Genomic DNA, 17,348 nt, shown 5'->3' on the forward strand with positions numbered 1-17,348 from the left:
CAAGAGGGAAGCAAAAATGAATGTACTTTAGAACTCTGCTTTCCATTTCACATGACATATTTTGAAATAGCATCCCTTGACGTCTATTCATATTGAAACTGGAAAGATAAAGCCAGGTTGATAATACTTATTATTGTAACTATGCTACAACTAAACTACTATTGTAGTTTCAATGATTCAAGCAAGAAAGCAGTAAGTGGGTCCCCCTTCACAGTGTTAATTAATTGGATTCATCCTGAAGTCAATTTATCAAATGGACATCTATATGAGAACCACTGTTTTCTCAGATAAACCTGGTGGTAGCTATTTATAACAACTCTATAGTCCAATAGGAGGTAATAACCGATAGGAGATCGAAGACACAGATACCAAATTTAAAGCACATTCATAAAGAACAGCTAAATCTGTGTAAAAAATCCTTCCCCTACTCCCTATGATTTGAGAAAAATAAAATTCTACTCTGTGAAGCCAAGTAGGGAAAAATCCTGACCTCAAACCAAGAGACAGATTCTAATCACAGATCTCTTTGGGTAAGACACACTATTAATCTGGCCTTCTAGTAAAATAAAGTAACTTTCAGCATAATGAGAAAAAAACTGGCCCTTTTACATATTACTCAAAACAAAATATGAAGTCTTGAATAGGGCCTCCCCAGTGGCTCAGCGGTTGAGCACTGGGCTGCAAAGCTGCCTGCAGCCTCTGCAGCGCTGGTTCAATCCCCAGCTACCGGCGAGGGTCCCACATGGCGCGCAGACCTCTCCTGCCGCTGTCAGTCTGCCTGTTCTGTTCCCCGCTCTGTCTCTGGTGAATCCTCTCACCTGCCCCCCCCCTCCCCGCACATCTGACTGTACCCAGTGCTTGTACAAATAAATAAATCTAAAAAAAAAAGGTTATTAAAAAAATAAAGTTGCCTCTCCTTTAAAAAATAAATGAAGTCTTGAATAGCCAAAACAATTTTGGAAAAAAAAAAAAGTTGGAGATCTCTTTTTTCCTGGTTCTACAAAATTGCAGTTAGCAAAATAGTGTGGTATTTCATAAAGATAGTCATGAAGATCAATGAAATAGAGACCCCAGAATCTATCCCCACATATTTGGTCAAATGATTTGAATTTCTGACACACGCAAGAATTTCTGACACATGCTTGCCCCTTATGGTAAGTAAAATAAGTCAATCACAAGACAAAAATGGATTATTTATTTCACTTACATGAATTACCTAGAGGAGTCAAATTCAAACAAAAAAGTAGGGGGGTTGGAAGAGGAGGGAATAGGGAGCTATAGTTTAAGGAACAAAGAGTTTACTGAAAGGATGGTAGTGATGGTAGTGATGTGAATGTACTTTATGCTACTGGACTGTATTACTTAAAAACTGTTAAAATGGTGAATTTTACGTTAAGCATATTTTACAGCTAAATGCAAAAAAAATAAACTAAAATATCACCCTGCAGTAATGGGTACAATTTTTATGAATTTTAATTGTTTACACTTCTAACTTCAATTTTTTTTTTAAAAAAAGATTTATTTATTTTATACAAGAACAGGGATACAGGCCAGATGCGCGGGAGGGTGAGAAGATTCACCAGACAGAGCAGGGAGCAGAACAGGCAGAATGTCAAAATACACTGCTGAGGGGAGCAGCGGGCGGAAGGAGAGGTCTGCCATGCCATGTGGGACCCTCGCAGGCCGGCCGGGATTGAACCAGCGCTGCAGAGGCTGTGGACAGTTTCACAGCGCTGCGCTCAACCGCCTGCACCACCAGGGGAGGCCCCTAACTTCAACTCTGATTCATCAAACCGTTAATTTTTTATGCTTAGTCAATAACCACTTCCATATTCATGTTATCTGAACCTCTACAGCACTGTGAATCACAACATCAAGTAAGAAAAACCAATTTTCAATCCACAGTTATAGGCATATCTTGGGCAACAGATTCTCTTATCTTACCTATGTCAAGGATCCTGTCTCCGGGTCGGTTCCATCTCCAGCCCTCCAGTTGCTGGTGTTCTGTGTACTGTAGCCGTCTGTCATGGAAAACTACTCGGAATATACTCTAAAAAGAAGCAATAAGACAATAGAATCTCTTAAAAAGTCAGTGCTGACAAAGGGAAACCAGCAGGAATAACTCTGTTGGTTCCTAGACACAATCTGAAACCATTTTTCTTAAGATGTTTTTACTCTAAAACCATACCATATCAAAAAAAAATATATATATCAGATCAAGCTCTATTTCCAGGTAAACTTTTTAATTGCTCAGTTATAGTTAACTGGTACTGTATTTAAAATTTGGCTTAAACATTAATCCTGATGGTAACTAGGCATAGGGATGCCTATTAGAAACATTTCTACATGCTTCTGTTTCCATGTAATAATATCCAGCTCAGCTTTTCATATGTATTGAACACTTACCAAGTCCCCTGCTTGTTAACTCACCATACAACATGTAAATACTGAAAGCAGGTATGGGCTGTATCCATCAACTTTTCTTTGGTTACTTACTTTGTAGAGGTACCTATTAATATCCCTCCTATTCCTCTTTTATATCTGCTAACTAAACTCTGTTCCAACTGTGTTGTGAATTTTTAAAATCATGACTGTAAGTCTAGATTAAAAAAACAGTTATTCATCAATGGTAGCTGGAGCTACCACTGGAAAGAAGTTACTTGATTCTACCTGAAAAAAAGAAAAAAAAAAACCACTTCACTGAGCCAAGAGACTACCCCGACATGGGTTGGTAAGCCGCCTGTTTCTATAGCTCTGAAATATCCATGTGACTAGAGAGGCTCACTCTAATCCCAAAGAAATAACACATCAGTTCACCACAGTGCCAGCAAGTTGTGACAGGTGAGCAGTAACACCAAGTTCCTTGGTATCTCTTTTTTTTTTTAGCAAAAGAATAGTATCCAAAAAGGGTCAGTGAAAGGATATTGTGCAGAGGAATACTGTGCTCATTTTCCTTTACCTTCACTAACTTGCCATTAATTTCTGGAAGTTCTCCAAGCTTCCTATTATCTAGCATTCGAATTTCATAGGACTGTCCTAGAAGAAAAATATAATGACATATTATATTCATCACAAATTAACTTTGCAAGATACAAAAAGAATAAAATTCATTTGGTAGAATATGCAAGGGTAAAATATTATTAGTATTAGTAACAGCAACTGTAATCCTTTACTATATGCTAGGTACCATGCTAATAATCATTTTCATACATTATATTATATAATTGATACAACTCCCTGAAAGTTATACAATCTCATTTTTATAGATAGGAAAACTGAAACATAAGAGTTTAAACAATTTTTTCAAATCCACACAAATGGTAAATAACAGAGCTGGATAAGGTAATACTTCTCAGATAGTAACCAATAGTGGGGGCCTCCCCTGGTGGCACAGCGGTTGAGCGCTGGGCTGCGAAGCTGCCCGCAGCCTCTACAGCGCCGGTTCAATCCCTGGCCACTGGCGAGGGTCCCACATGGAGCAGCAGACCTCTCCTGCCGCCCACTGCTCCCCTCAGCAGTGTATTTCAGTAAATCTGCCTGCTCCGCTCTACCCTCTGGTGAATTCTCCAACCCTTCCACGCTTCTGACTGTACACAGTGCTTGCATAAATAAATAAATAAATCTTAATAAATAAATAAATAAATAAGTAAAGTAACCAATGGAGGTATCTAAGAGATGTGGATTAGAAAGAAAGAGGAACTAAAATGGACAGGTAGACAAAGGAAGCAAGTAACATATATCAAATGTGGGCCTCCTTGGTGGCGCAAGGGATTGAGCGCCGCACTATGGGGCAGTCCACAGCCTCTGAAGCACGAGTTTGATTCCCGGCCGGCCAGGGAGCAACACACATGGCACAGCAGACCTCTCCTGTCTCGCCTGCTGCTCCCCTCAGCAATGTATTTCTGTCAGTCTGTCTGTTCTGTTCCCCGCTGTCTCTGGTGAATCCTTTCATCCCCCGCATCTCTGGCCTGTACCCCAGCTCTTGTATGCATAAATAAATAAATCTTTAAAAAAATATATAACAAATGTGATATTAAGACTCAAATCTCTGAAGTAAGGTTTCAATTTTAACAGGCACACTAGAAATATGCAGTTTTGGGCCTCCCCTGGTGGTGCAGCGGTTGAGCGCTGGACTGCAAAGCTGCCCACAGCCTCTGCAGCGCCAGTTTGATCCCTAGCCGCTGGCGAGGGTCCCACATGGTGCACAGACCTCTCCTGCCGCCTGTTGCTCCCCCCAGCAGTGTATTTCGTCGGACTGTCTGTTCTGTTCCCTGCTCTGGTTCTGGTGAATTCTCTTACCTTCCTGCGCTTCTGACTTTACCCAGTGCTTGTATAAATAAACAAACAAACAAACAAACAAACAAATAAATAAATAAATAAATCTTTAAAAAAAAAAAAAGAAATATGCAGTTTTACATATTGGGGAACCTAATAAAGGATCATGAACCCACATGTTTGCAATAATACTAATGAATAAGGAAGCAGCTAACCTTGATTGAGATATGTTAGGGTTTCATCATGTAATTTCACTGCTGGCGAGGTAGCAGCACAAAGCACATATTGAAAAGGTAGGATTTTATTCTCATTATCAGGAGGCAAACTTGACTCTTCTTGCTTGAAAATGGGCAATGCGAGGACATCACTGAAATAAAACAAATGACTTCACATTAACATCTGACAATAGTGCAAGAGCAGATTTGTTGTTTAAGTATTTAACTTCGGTCTGCTTTGGAAAACTATAAACATTACTCTAGTTCAGATTACCTGCTCTGATAACCCCTTGACCACAACAATGTAGGCAATGACAGTTACTCACTGCTCAAAAAAAACCTAAATGTTCAAACAGAGAAGTTTTTTTGGAATCAGACCAGAGTTCCTAAAAGGGCTTTGCGCATTATATGCAGAGTTCTAAAATGTTAATTTAGGTCACTCAGTGATGTATTTTTTCTCTGAAAGGTACCAACTATAATATCTTCATAACCACATCAGCTGATTTATTTTAAGAACTAGAGTCAAGAATTTCTAAAAGCCACATGAAAAAATACAAATCAATGACTATATATTTCAAGGTCAGATTATATTCTGTTAATACAACTGATAATAAGAGATCACTATCAGTTACCTCCTCTGAGAAAAAGATTCATATACCCTTATCAGTTTATCTAAGCCTGCAAACCAAAGAGACATAATGAATGAATTCTAGTACTGTGCTACTCATTCTGTGAAAGTAGTGGACCAAGTTAGAAGTTCTAGATTTTGGTCACCAAAACCTTAAGCAACCTCTCGCGTCTTCATTTATAATGAAGAATGGGAACAATGGGAACCCCATTTGCAGTCAAGAGTGGCTATATGAGAAAATACTTGGGAAATCATAAGATATTCAAATGGATGTACAGGGTTACCAATAACTTTTTCTCTTCAGCTCTAGCCAGGGAAAGCCAAACTCTAGCCATCAGTGGGAAAGACTGTCCTGGGCCTTAGAGTCCTATAGTCATGATCGGTATTTATCCCAAACCAAATGTTAAAAGGATCTTAAAGAGATGCACCAAATTAAAGGGTATTTCCAATTATCTCAAGACATGCCATAAAAGTCTCAAAATAAAATGTATTTTAATAGAATATGTATAGCTGCACACTAGACCAGCTAAAATTAAAGAGAATGACAACCTAAATGTTGATAAGGATCAGGAGCAACCAGGACATTCTCATCCTTTGCCAGTAGGAATGTAAAATGACACAACCACTTTAGAAAAAGTTTGGCAGGTTCTTAGAAAAGTAAACATGCATTTTTCCCATCAACCTAGAAATTCTTCTTATAGGTATTTAGCCAAGAGAAAAGAACACATAAGTCCACCCAAAGACTTGTACATGAATATTCATAGCATAAAAGCAAAAAGTAAAAAGAATCTAATGTTCTTGATTAAGAGGATGCATGCACAAAACTACTCAGTAAAACAAAGGAATTCCAACAACAGGCTTCCTGGAAGGGCAAGGATTGATTTGAAAGGTATGAAAGGGAACTCTCTCAGGAGATAAAAACAGCTAGTACTTTATTGGGTGTGTGGATTTCATGGTTATAATTGTACAGCTGAAATGTGTGCATTTAAATATATATAAATTTGGGGCCTCCCTGGTTGCTAGTGTTGTTAAGTCTCAGCACTATCATGGCCACAGCCTGAGTTCGACCTGGCCAGGGAGCTAACCCACAATGGCTGGCATAGAAGACCTCTCCTGTCTTGCCTGCTGTTCCCCTCAGCAGTGTATTTCAGTAAATCTGCCTGTTCTGCTCCCCAATCTGTCTCTGGTCAATATTCTCACCGTACCTCTGGCCTACACCCCAGTTCTTCCACACAAAAAAATAAATTAAAATTAAAAAAAATTCTTGTTGGAAAACAAAACAAGGAGCAAATGTTCTGATTATTGGCCTAAGAATCCAAATAGATGTGATGAAAATTTAATGTCATGAGTGCTGAACTAGAAAGGGGAGGGGGGGAGATTTCTCTTTCTGCTAATGTCTAAATAGCGAGGTTGTGTGTCACTTCGTTGGATCCAGGCAGCCGAGATGCAAACCGGCTGTTATGAAATACAGCATTTGTGTTACTAAAAAGGTAATTGAAAGGGCTGAACAACACATGTGCTCTGCTCATATGGGTGGTTTGGATGAAGAAAGTGGTGAATCCTTTCTCTCCATATTAATTTCTCAGGTGAAATATACTATTGTTCACTTGAGATTATTTAAAACTGCAGAAGCATGGGGTTTTCTAGAAAAGTACTGGGTCCCAGTTCTTTCATTTCTCAAAATCAGGACACTACACTACTCCCACAGCAAACAGGATAGAAAATGAAGCAAAGACACCACAAAACCTGAGAAACATGACATTATTCTTTGGTGCCATATCATCCTCAAATACATCACATCTGATGCTTCCTTGAAAGATTAGTGAAGAATACCAGGAATCAAGGCAAACTGCATTTTTGCAACATAGCAACAGCACAACCTTTACAAAGGTTGGATATATTTTTCTTCTTCTCAAATGTCACTTCCTAGTGAGGTTATATAGAGCAACAGCTCCTAGTCTTAAGCATAATATGGCGTTATACCTAATTCCTCGAGACGAAGCAAAGGAGTGTCATTTGAGGCTAAAATTCTAAAATTGATTCTGAAAGTTACTCCTAAAATTAACTCACAACAGTACAGCCAAACCAAATGCATAAAATTGTATTTTCTTATCAAAGATTTTAAGATCTAAAACCTCAAATATGTTTGAGTTGTTGCTACCCTGCATTTCTTTTATACTGTGTGGGAGCATGAGTGCATTTCGGTTCCAGTTGCTAATGGCAAAGGCTAAGGGTCAGTGGTTAATAGTTCTAAGCCCTCGCTTACACTGAAGTAATAACAAATTCACTGTGAAACAATTTTAGAAATACAAGTCTGCTTCTTCTCTGAGCTAAACTGAGTTTAGACTAGGAATCCCTACCGTAGTGGGCACTAAATCGTTTTTATCAATGTGTAATTTAGCATATTATAGTCTCTCATTACTTCGTGTCTTTAATTCACTCCAAAAAATCAAGCTATTTGAAAGAGTAACTTCTTTTCTGTGCTTAATAAATGCCTGTAAATATGATTTGTATTTTCATTTGGCTGACTCCATTATATTCAACACTAGTATATCCTAAACATTTGGAATTCCTGACATCTCAAAGTGTCTCTGATCAAAATAAGGATGTTGAAATCTTACCTTCTAAAAAAATAAGCTGAGTTTATGTTTAAAATGTGGTGCTTGCTTCTGCAACACATATACTAAAATTGGAATGATGAAAGATAAGCATGGCTCCTGTGCAGGGGTGACGTGCAAATCTATGAAGCAGTCCATGTTTAAAAATTAAAAAATGTGGGGCCTCCCCGGTGGCGCAGCAGTTGAGCGCTGGGTTGCGAAGCTGCCCACAGCCTCTGTGGCGCCGGTTCGATCCCCAGCTGCTCCCCGGCCACCGGAGGAGGGTCCTGCATTGCGCGCAGACCTCTCCTGCCGCCCGCTGCTCCCCTCAGCAGTGTACTTCGATCCTTCTGCCTGCTCTGCTCCCCGCTCTGGCTCTGGTGAATTCTCTCACCCTCCCGTGCTTCTGACTGTACCCAGTGCTTGTATAAATAAATTAATAATAAATAAAATTAAAAAATTAAAAAATGTGTACCACTAAGTGGAAACCTATGAGTGGCAGCATAGCAGAAAGCAATTGAGAGGAAGTAACAAAGGCACAGAAGCAAAGATCAGGAGTGATCTTTCCTGGAGAGCTGCTTCATGATCCCCTGAGGTATAAATTACCCTTTTGAGGTAAAGCAGCCCTCTGAATGGTCTCTATTAATTCACAACTAGGACTTAAGCTCTCTCAAGCCTATCTACCAGCTATTGAATGCTCTCTTCTACAGAGAGCTTAGAAAAGGGAAGGGAGAGGTCTAATGAACTTGAGCTTGAGTAAGACAGGCAAATAGAAGACAGGTATCCATAGCATCTAAAGAAATTAGAAACGAACTGGGGACAAGAGGTACCATGGACTTATAACTTCCCTATTTGTACCCCTCATTTAGACCCCACCAAGATGAAAATAAAACACCTGAAACAAAACATGCCAACATCCCTATGCTAATTACAGCATAAAAGCTCAAGAACAGTACTCTGAATCAGTGTCAAAAGAGAAAATATCCAGGGCCTCCCTGGTGGTGCAAGGGGTTAGGTCTCAGCACTATGAAGCTATCCACAGCCACTGCAACATGAGTTCGATCCCCGGCCAGGGAGCTACCCACATGGCATAGCAGACCTCTCCTGTCTTGCCCACTACTCCCCTCAGCAGTGTATTTCAGTAGATCCACCTGTTCTGCTCCCCACTCTGTTTCTGGTGAATCCTCTACCCCCTATACCACTGGCCTACACCCCAGCTCTTGTATGCATAAATAAATCTTTTTTTAAAGTCCAATAAATAACTGGTTAAAATATCTTTAAAGAGGAGAAGAGAGTGGATTCATTACTTGGGATCTGTGAGAAGGATGGAAAGAAGATCAGAGGGGAGAGCTAGCTAGGACAGATGTCCCTGCAAGTTTTAACATGAAACCAATTAGATGCCCTGAGGAAAAAGCAGTGGCAAAATTAGCTTACCTTCTTGGTTAAGAGCCCTCTGTCACAAAAAGTAATGAGATTTCTGTTACCTAAACATCAACTGAAAAATGTCATTCAACTAAAAAGTAGCATATATAAAAAATATTTTGCCTTGCTAATTATTCTATCACCCAGAAGGCAGAAGAATGAGTAGAATTATAATCCTGAACCTAATTTGACCAAAAAGAAATTGATCAGAAAAAAGGAAGTGGCAGGAGCTTCAAAATAAAGCCAAATAGGCAGGAAAATGAGGAACACAGCTAGATGTAGTTCCTAGACTCTTACACAGCAGGTTCAAACAGTGATGCAGGCAGGACCCAAGCACATAGTCTGAGCTGCTAAAAGGAAAGACAGGATTGAAGTTCCTCAGAATGAAATTCTGCCAACCTCACATTATCTGAAATAGAGGGGTCAAGAAGAGAAGTATCTAAAGGAACTAGATGGAAGACTCACCAATCAAGTCAGAATCAGAAGAACATGCACAGAAAGTATATAAAAGAAACTACTTTTATTTTTAAGTGGCACCCACATATATAAAGAGGCAAGCTTGCACTGAAGCCCAGAATATGCTGAGACTTGAAAAAAAAGTAAGGAAGCCAACACCTACTCTTTAATGTGAATGGCATGTCATTAATTAACATAAAGAAGGGACAGAACAACAGCTCAATTTCTAACTTTCTTTTTTCTTTTCTGCAAAGAAAAATCATTTTAAGAGAGAGCAAATACTGAGGCAAACAGATTATTGACCAAGATAAATAAGGAAACTATTGAAAAGTGCCTATATGTCTAAATAAAAATATCCTGGATGAATTTACCCACTAGGAGAATTAAAGAATCTGCAGATGAGATCCATGAGTAACACTTTGTAAACTCAGATGACTCTCATGATTCTAATAAAGACTAACATCACATTACCTTTTTGCTTTTTGTCGTAATAACAATTTTCAAAATGAGGAGAGAGTTTATCTCCACACTTTACACCAGTGATGTGACATGAAGTCATAGCAAGACTATAGAACAGGTTATTAAAATAAGTATGAGTATTTAGACAGGGTACCTGGGAATCACTGCAAGACATAACCAAACTAACTCATTTTCCTTTATTTATGTGGTTTGACAAGGAGTGCTGCAAACATAAATATATCTGGATGTCAGCAATATATAAAATAACATTTATTTTGTTATTCTTCAAGGTGAAAAAACATGGATTTTAGTGGCGTCACGGATAACTATACAACTATACCTAAAGAGTGTAGCTAAAGTGTCAAAAGTAGGAGCAGCCTATCCCTCTGCTACATTTCTTCATAAATGACTTGGAAGAGGACACTAAAGAGGATAGTGATCAAATGTGCATATGCCAGGAACTGGGATGGGGAAACAAATATCCTGCACGGTAATATTAACTTTTAAAGTAATTCTAATTGGCTAGGACAGAAGGCTAAACTAACTGGGTAAGATTTAATAAGGATAAATATAAAGTCAAACACTTGAATATGCCAGGAAATAATTTTCACGTCATCTTCTGCCATACTTGTAGCAGGCATTACTAAACTCAAAGTCAGCTCTGTATGGAAGACGTATAAATGCCAGTGGCGCTCAACCTTGGTTACATATTAAGAATCACATGGGAGCTTTGAAAAATCCCTTCCCGGCCACCTCTCATGACAATTCAGTCAGAACTGAAAGGAGAAGTTGCTATGCTTAACTACTCAGTGTTGTGTCTTAATAAATAAAGGTAATGTGTTTGATCTCTGTCAGCTAGATGACCATCTTCCTATACTGTTACAGGAAAGAATTGTTATACAGTTTTCTCCACGAAAGGGGAGGTACCAGGTTCTCTGCCCTACCTAATGAAGGGCAGAACTGAGTGGGGAGGGGAAACTGGAAAAGACTTAGAAAGTCTTGGAAGAGAAGACCTGGAGGAGGAACGTGGAGCAGAGAGACATGTGAAAAAGCAGCCATGCTTGCTCCTCAGCCTTGGACCTGCACCAGGGACTTAGGGAACATGGAAGGAGACACTTGGAAGAGACATGGGTGAGAGACCTGTGACCTTCTCTGACAATGGTAGCTCTTACCTTAATTTGTATTTTAATTTGCGCCTTTCATTCCAGACTTGCCTCACTCCTCTGTGGTTCCTTACCAGAAGGTACCTTAGACTGGCGGCAAGCTCTTGGGTCTCATTGGTCCTGCTTTGGGCCAACACTGTTTGGCTGGGCATTTACCCACGAGGGGATGGGTAACATTGGAAACTATATTCTTTCTCTTTTCTCTATTGCACGCTAATTCTATTAAAGTTCTTTTCTAGTGAAGGTCTTATGCACTAACAGTATGTTTTGTCTATATGCAGCGATGGCAGAACCCATTTAGAGTACGTAAGGTTTGGGGGCCCCAGCGCAACCCTCAGTCTGCCCACTAACAATACCAAGAGCTGGTTGTACAGAGTACCCAATGAGCCACCTTGAAACATTACCACTAAGGGTGAAGAGTTTGTCCAGGCCTATGCATGTCCATCACCACTACAGCAGGGGGAAACACTCAGCTTGACGTCAGTCAGTAAATCCTTTCAAAACCTTTGGTTTTGTTTTTCATTTCTTCAGCAAAAAGTCTTGGAGCAGCGACTGTATTTTGCGTTCTGTTTTACGTGGCAAAGAAATAGTAATGGCAAGTTATAAATCAGGTCCTCTTACAGAGCATAGCACCATTGTCATCTAAATTTCTATATGCACAAATCATACTAAATTATTCCAGTTCATTGTCCTTATTATATTCCTAGTACTTTAGGAAGAAATATGGATTATTTAAAAATATATAGTAAAAATGAAGTAACTCAAAGGGGCCTAATATGGTAATTTACATAACTAGTAAAATACCTACTAGGTATTTTACATAATTCTTCCTTGAACAGATTAACTCTAACTTCCTCCACCTTCAAATGAGAACAAGGAATACTGAATCTGATTCAAAATGAGTAAGCAGTAGATGAAACACCATATCTGGTTTTTATGTGAATGATGCTGCCTCAGAAATACTGGTCGTTGGACAGTTGGACAAGTCTTTCCTTAGGAATGCTGTATCTGGAACTTTTCCCAAATCTCAACTGGACTTACTGTACTATAAACACCGTAAGAAGTGCTTCATGTAAATCATTCTATTTCTTTCAGTAGTTTGAATAGTTATCATTCATTATGTACATCTCAAAGTTTATCCCCCCTCAAAAAGAAGCTAATTTTTCTTTCCTCTCTCTGTCTTTGAATCTCCCTCATTTCTACTCTGCTGAATTGTTTGCCAATTATCATTCATTTACTTCTTTAAGAAATGTGATTTTTATTTTCCTTTAGCTTAGAAAGTCATTAAAAACATCTAATTTTAGGGCCTCCCTGGTGGTGCAGCGGTTGAGCGCTGGCTTGCGAAGCTGCCCGCAGCCTCTGTAGCACCGGTTCGATCCCCGGGCTGCTCCCCGGCCACCAGAGGAGGGTCCCACATGGCGCGCAGACCTCTCCTGCCGCCCGCTGCTCCCCTCAGCAGTGTACTTTAGCCCTTCTGCCTGCTCTGCTCCCCGCTCTGGCTCTGGTGAATTCTCTCGCCCTCCCGTGCTTCTGACTGTACCCAGTGCTTGCATAAATAAATAAATAAATCTTAAAAAAAAACAAAACAAAAAAAAAAAAACATCTAATTTTAAATCCGTCTGCAAACCTTATTTTGGAAACTGAAATACATATGACCAATGTCAGATACAAATTTATTTCCAGAGAGCTTGCAAGATATTAAAAGTTTAATCAAAGATATCTGAATCATCAAAGCCCTACCTTAGGAGATTTGCCAGATACAATTTCTCAGTTTTTTTCCTACATTATAGGATTAGCTCTCACCAGCCTACAAATCTCATTAAAACACTGATAATTGAAAACATCACCTGTGGCATCATTAGTATCAGGGTCTTTTATTAAATTTCTGAAGTCACTGGCTCTTCCCATTGAGGTGACGAATGACAATTTGTAACAATAGTCACGGATTATATATTCCAGGGAATCTGATAATGTTGATATAGAAAGAACTTCCATTTCAGTATTCAAGATCTGACAGTTATCATTACAATATGACCTAACTGGGAAAACAACAGAAGTTTTTTTGTGTTTGTTTTCCTTTGACTCAGAGAAACCATACTTGGCCCTTTATAATTTAAGCCTCAAAGCTTCTTTTCAGATTCAAAATGTCTACCAGTTCATTCTTATTTTTTTTTTTTAAAGTTAAGCTTTCTTCCAGCCTAGCTTCAAAGCTGGACAATCTCCCTATCTCCCTATTTATCCCTGCAGTGAAAGACAAGCACAGACATTTTTCTGGGTTAAAGTTTTTACTGCTAATGACTTTAGGGGAAATTCTAACAGGACCAAACATGAGCCCTATGAAACAGTAAAAGGGCTTTATGTCCTCTTTGGGAGGGCTTGTGGAATTCTCTCCTCCTCCTGCTCCTTCAGACCACATCTTTGATGAAGGATCTCTTTTCTATAATGGCCAACAACCCTGGAGATGTCCCCAGTCAGACTTGATGATGCAATAAAAGCAGGTTATTTACTCCCTTTCTTTTATAGAATTAATTTGCATTTCTATGATATGTAGAGCAGAAGATAGCCAGTTCACTAAGCTTCCACCCTTCTCTAGAGTGGTAACTGGCTTTTTAAGGTTATCCCCAATCTGTAGCCAGAGTAACCTTTTGAAATTGTAAACCTAAATGTCACTTTGTTTATAATGCTTCCGTGGCTTTCCAATGAAATCATGATAAAGTGCTAGTTCCTCAACAGAGCTCCTTAAAGCCCTTCCAGATTGGACCCAGTTTACATTTTCAACTCATCTCTCCTTTTATTTCCCAACTTTCCTTCCACTTTTTAAAATTTCCAGCTGCCAAACTACAGTTCCTTTCCCGTGTCCTGATCCACTCTCACTCAACTACTACCACTGATTTTTCACACATAAACTCACACTTAATCCACACTATAATGCTGTGGGCTAGGAGGAATTGCTTCTCCCCTGTTGTTTTCCAGTTGAAGAAATTGAGGTTCAAGTAATTTGAGATGCTAAGTAATTTGCTCAAGGTTACACAGCTAGTAAATAGCAGATCTAAATCCAAGTGTATTCATCCATTCTTTCAATTAGTATTTTGTGAGCACTTATGTGCCTGGCACTGCTTTAGACAATGGGGAGACAGTAAACAAATTTTATCCAAGTTTTATCCTTCCTTATTATTTCTCAATGCCTGGCATAAAGCAGTACCTGCTCAAAACATTCCTGATGGTAAATGCAATCAAAAGTTCCCATTTAATGCTCCAAAGATATTTCTAAAGGTGATACACCCAATACTTACACATCTCATACTAATAGAATGATTCTATCATTTAACTGATCTCACTAAAAAGATTCAAAATTTGCAGTATTTGATTCTAGTGGTTCAATTTCCAGATATCTGGAAATCTGGTTGGTTCTTTTTCATCATTCAGATATCTGCTAAATTGTCACATCTCCACAGAGATGTTGCTGATGACTCCACCTAATGTAGACCCTATGTATTTTCATCACTCCTTTCTGAAATTTCCTTACCTCCCTGACTGACCTCTCTTCACTACTCCTCCCATAAGAATGCCAGCCCCAGAGTCCTGTACCTAATTTGTCTTGTTACCCTCTTAATAAGGTCTGACCATAGCAGGTACTCAGTTAAGTACTGTCCAAATAAATGATTGAAATAACAATAACGATATGGCCATTACAAAATATGGGTCTTTATAATTAGGCTACTCAGCAAAAGTGATCAGGTTATACTTGTAGACGGAGTCCAGAAATGCTATCATTAATTATCATATCTGTATTGGGCACTTTGCTATCTATGATGTCTGTGAAGAGCTCGATTATTTTCACATTACTGAAATTACATGTAATGCCTCTCCACATATAATTTTATTAGTTAAAACTCTCATACCAACATTTTTAAGCATCTTCACTACCAAACCGATTAACCCACTTACCCTTGAAATGATTTTCTCTTTTGCTCCTGATACAGTGAAGACAAAATTCCTCTCTCCCTAGGAAAGACTGATTGATACTTATCTAGCTAGGGATTTGAAATCTGTCCCATGATCACCATCAACCTCCTCTATTGGATTAAACATACAATCATGTTTGAGTATCTTTCAAATATGTAACAAGTAAATTTTCTCATATTCCCCTTCAACTACTATGTCATTTCTCTGTGCCTTTCACAGCCAAAAGTCTCTATCTATACAGACCCCTCATTTCCTCATATCTAAGTAATTTCTCAGACTGTGACAACTAGGCTTTCACTCCACCACCCCATGGGAAGTGCTTGTCATGGTCACCAATGACTTCCATGTAGCCAAACTCAAAGGTCACTTTTCAGGACTCATCTTACTTCGATTCTCAGCAGCATTAAAGACAGCAGTAGGGCCTCCCCGGTGGCGCAGCAGGCTGAGCACAGCGCTGTGAGGCTGTCTGCAGACTCTGTGGGGCAGGTTTGATTCCCAGCCAGCCAGGGGGATTCCCACATGGCGCAGACCTCTCCTGCAGCGCCCGCTGCTCCCCTCAGCAGTGCTTTCGGTCCGCCTGCCTGTTCTGCTCCCCGCTCTGTCTCTGGTGAATCCTCTCACCCTCCCATGACTCTGACCTGTGCCCCAGCTATTGTATAAATAAAAAATAAATCTTGAAAAAAAAAATAGACAGCAATAACTCCTAAATTTGCCACTCTTCTCTCTGGCTTTCTGAATATTCTTGATTGTCTTTCTACCTCTCCAGAAGCATCTTCCCAATCCCCTCTTCCTCTTTAAAACATCAGGATTGATTCTGGTTCTTTTCTTTCTACACTCCCAGATGTATGATGAGATGATCTCATTAATTCCTCTACATTTGCCTATCAGTTTATTCTGATGACTCCCAAACATTTCTCCTAGGCCCAGACTTCTATTTTGAACTGCAGATTTGCATACTTACATATCTACCTAACATGGTGTCTTTGATATCTCTCAGGGATATAAAATGGCCTAGCTTCAAAAGAGAACCCTTGATTTTCCTCAAAACCTGCATAGACTGTGTCCTCTGAAGCCCCTCCACCCCTGTATGGCAACATGGTCCATCAAAATGCTCAAACTAGAATCCTTGGAGGCATCCTAGATTGATACTTTTCCCTCATCCTCACTTCTATTACCAAGTTCTAAGAATTTTTATCTACAAAATGTATGAGTTTATCTTCTTTTCATCCTCTTCTCAATATGTATTGTGTTCACCTTGAATTAAGAGGGCAGGCTTTGGTGTTAAGCAAAATTAATTCACAGCAATAATAGCTTGAGTATTCACTGTGTGTCTGGCACTATCTTAATTATTTTACATATATTAACTCCTTTAATCTTCATAACGACCTCACAAGGTAGGCACTATAAATATTATTTTCTCCATTTTAATTTAAATCAATCCTAATGGAATCAGAATCCAAACTCCCAAATCTGGTTCCAGATCTCACTATGCTAGGTTGTCCCTTGGAAAAAAGGAGACTAAAGATAAAGAGATGAGCTCAAATGCAATAGTCAGATAAGAAATAATGAAAATATAAGCCAGCAAGGAAAACAGATATAAAGGAGAAATTTTTTAAAAACATTTAGGTAAGACTAAATACAGTTATATCATGTTCAATAATGGAAAAACTGACCATAAAGGTATCAAATTTTCCAAAAATGAGCTACAAATTCAATTCCTACCAATATCACAACAGATCAACTTAACTAACAGACTTTAAAAGTTCTATCCATGAGTAAATCCAAAATATTCTTGAAGAATAAGAGATTTACTCTCAGACATTAAGGATTATTTTAAAGTTTTAGTAATTAAAACATCATGGTATTGACTCAGAGAAATTAACCTAGATAACAGAATACAGAAACCATAAACTACCACACATATGCAGAAATTTGATTTATAAGAGCAGGTATAGCTAGAAGGTGAAGAAGTGAACTTTTCTATAAATGATGTTGGAAAAATTAGATATCAGTATGGATAAAATGGAACTGGATCCTTACCAACACCCCAACACACACACACACACACACACACACACAAATTAATTAACATATAAAGTGAAATTACAAACCATAAACTGGGAGAATATACCAGATACACACATAACTGACAAAAGACATGGCATGT

The 17,348-nt window shown here is 38.9% G+C and overlaps 1 protein-coding gene and 1 non-coding gene across 4 annotated transcripts in view; one reads left to right on the plus strand and one right to left on the minus strand.

Annotated features, from left to right (window-relative positions):
- Positions 1 to 17,348, minus strand: part of TFCP2 (transcription factor CP2) — a 41,341-nt gene that overhangs the window by 16,328 nt on the left and 7,665 nt on the right. For 2 of the 3 annotated variants that reach the window (XM_037514753.2, XM_037514752.2), the window contains exons 3-5: positions 4,491 to 4,642; positions 2,960 to 3,036; positions 1,945 to 2,050 (exon numbers count right to left, since the gene is read on the minus strand). In XM_037514753.2, the coding sequence (XP_037370650.1) occupies positions 1,945 to 2,050; positions 2,960 to 3,036; positions 4,491 to 4,642 (335 nt within the window). Of the gene's footprint in view, positions 1 to 1,944; positions 2,051 to 2,959; positions 3,037 to 4,490; positions 4,643 to 11,619; positions 11,797 to 17,348 lie in introns of those variants that run through there. The other variant, XM_054696623.1, reaches the window with a different exon arrangement.
- Positions 7,778 to 7,880, plus strand: LOC119248561 (U6 spliceosomal RNA). The gene has a single exon (XR_005125978.1). It is a non-coding gene; the product is annotated as a U6 spliceosomal RNA (small nuclear RNA).

The sequence above is a fragment of the Talpa occidentalis genome, unplaced genomic scaffold (genome assembly GCF_014898055.3).
Source record: "Talpa occidentalis isolate TD23 unplaced genomic scaffold, MPIMG_talOcc4v2.1 talOcc4.16, whole genome shotgun sequence".
NCBI lineage: Eukaryota > Metazoa > Chordata > Mammalia > Eulipotyphla > Talpidae > Talpa > Talpa occidentalis.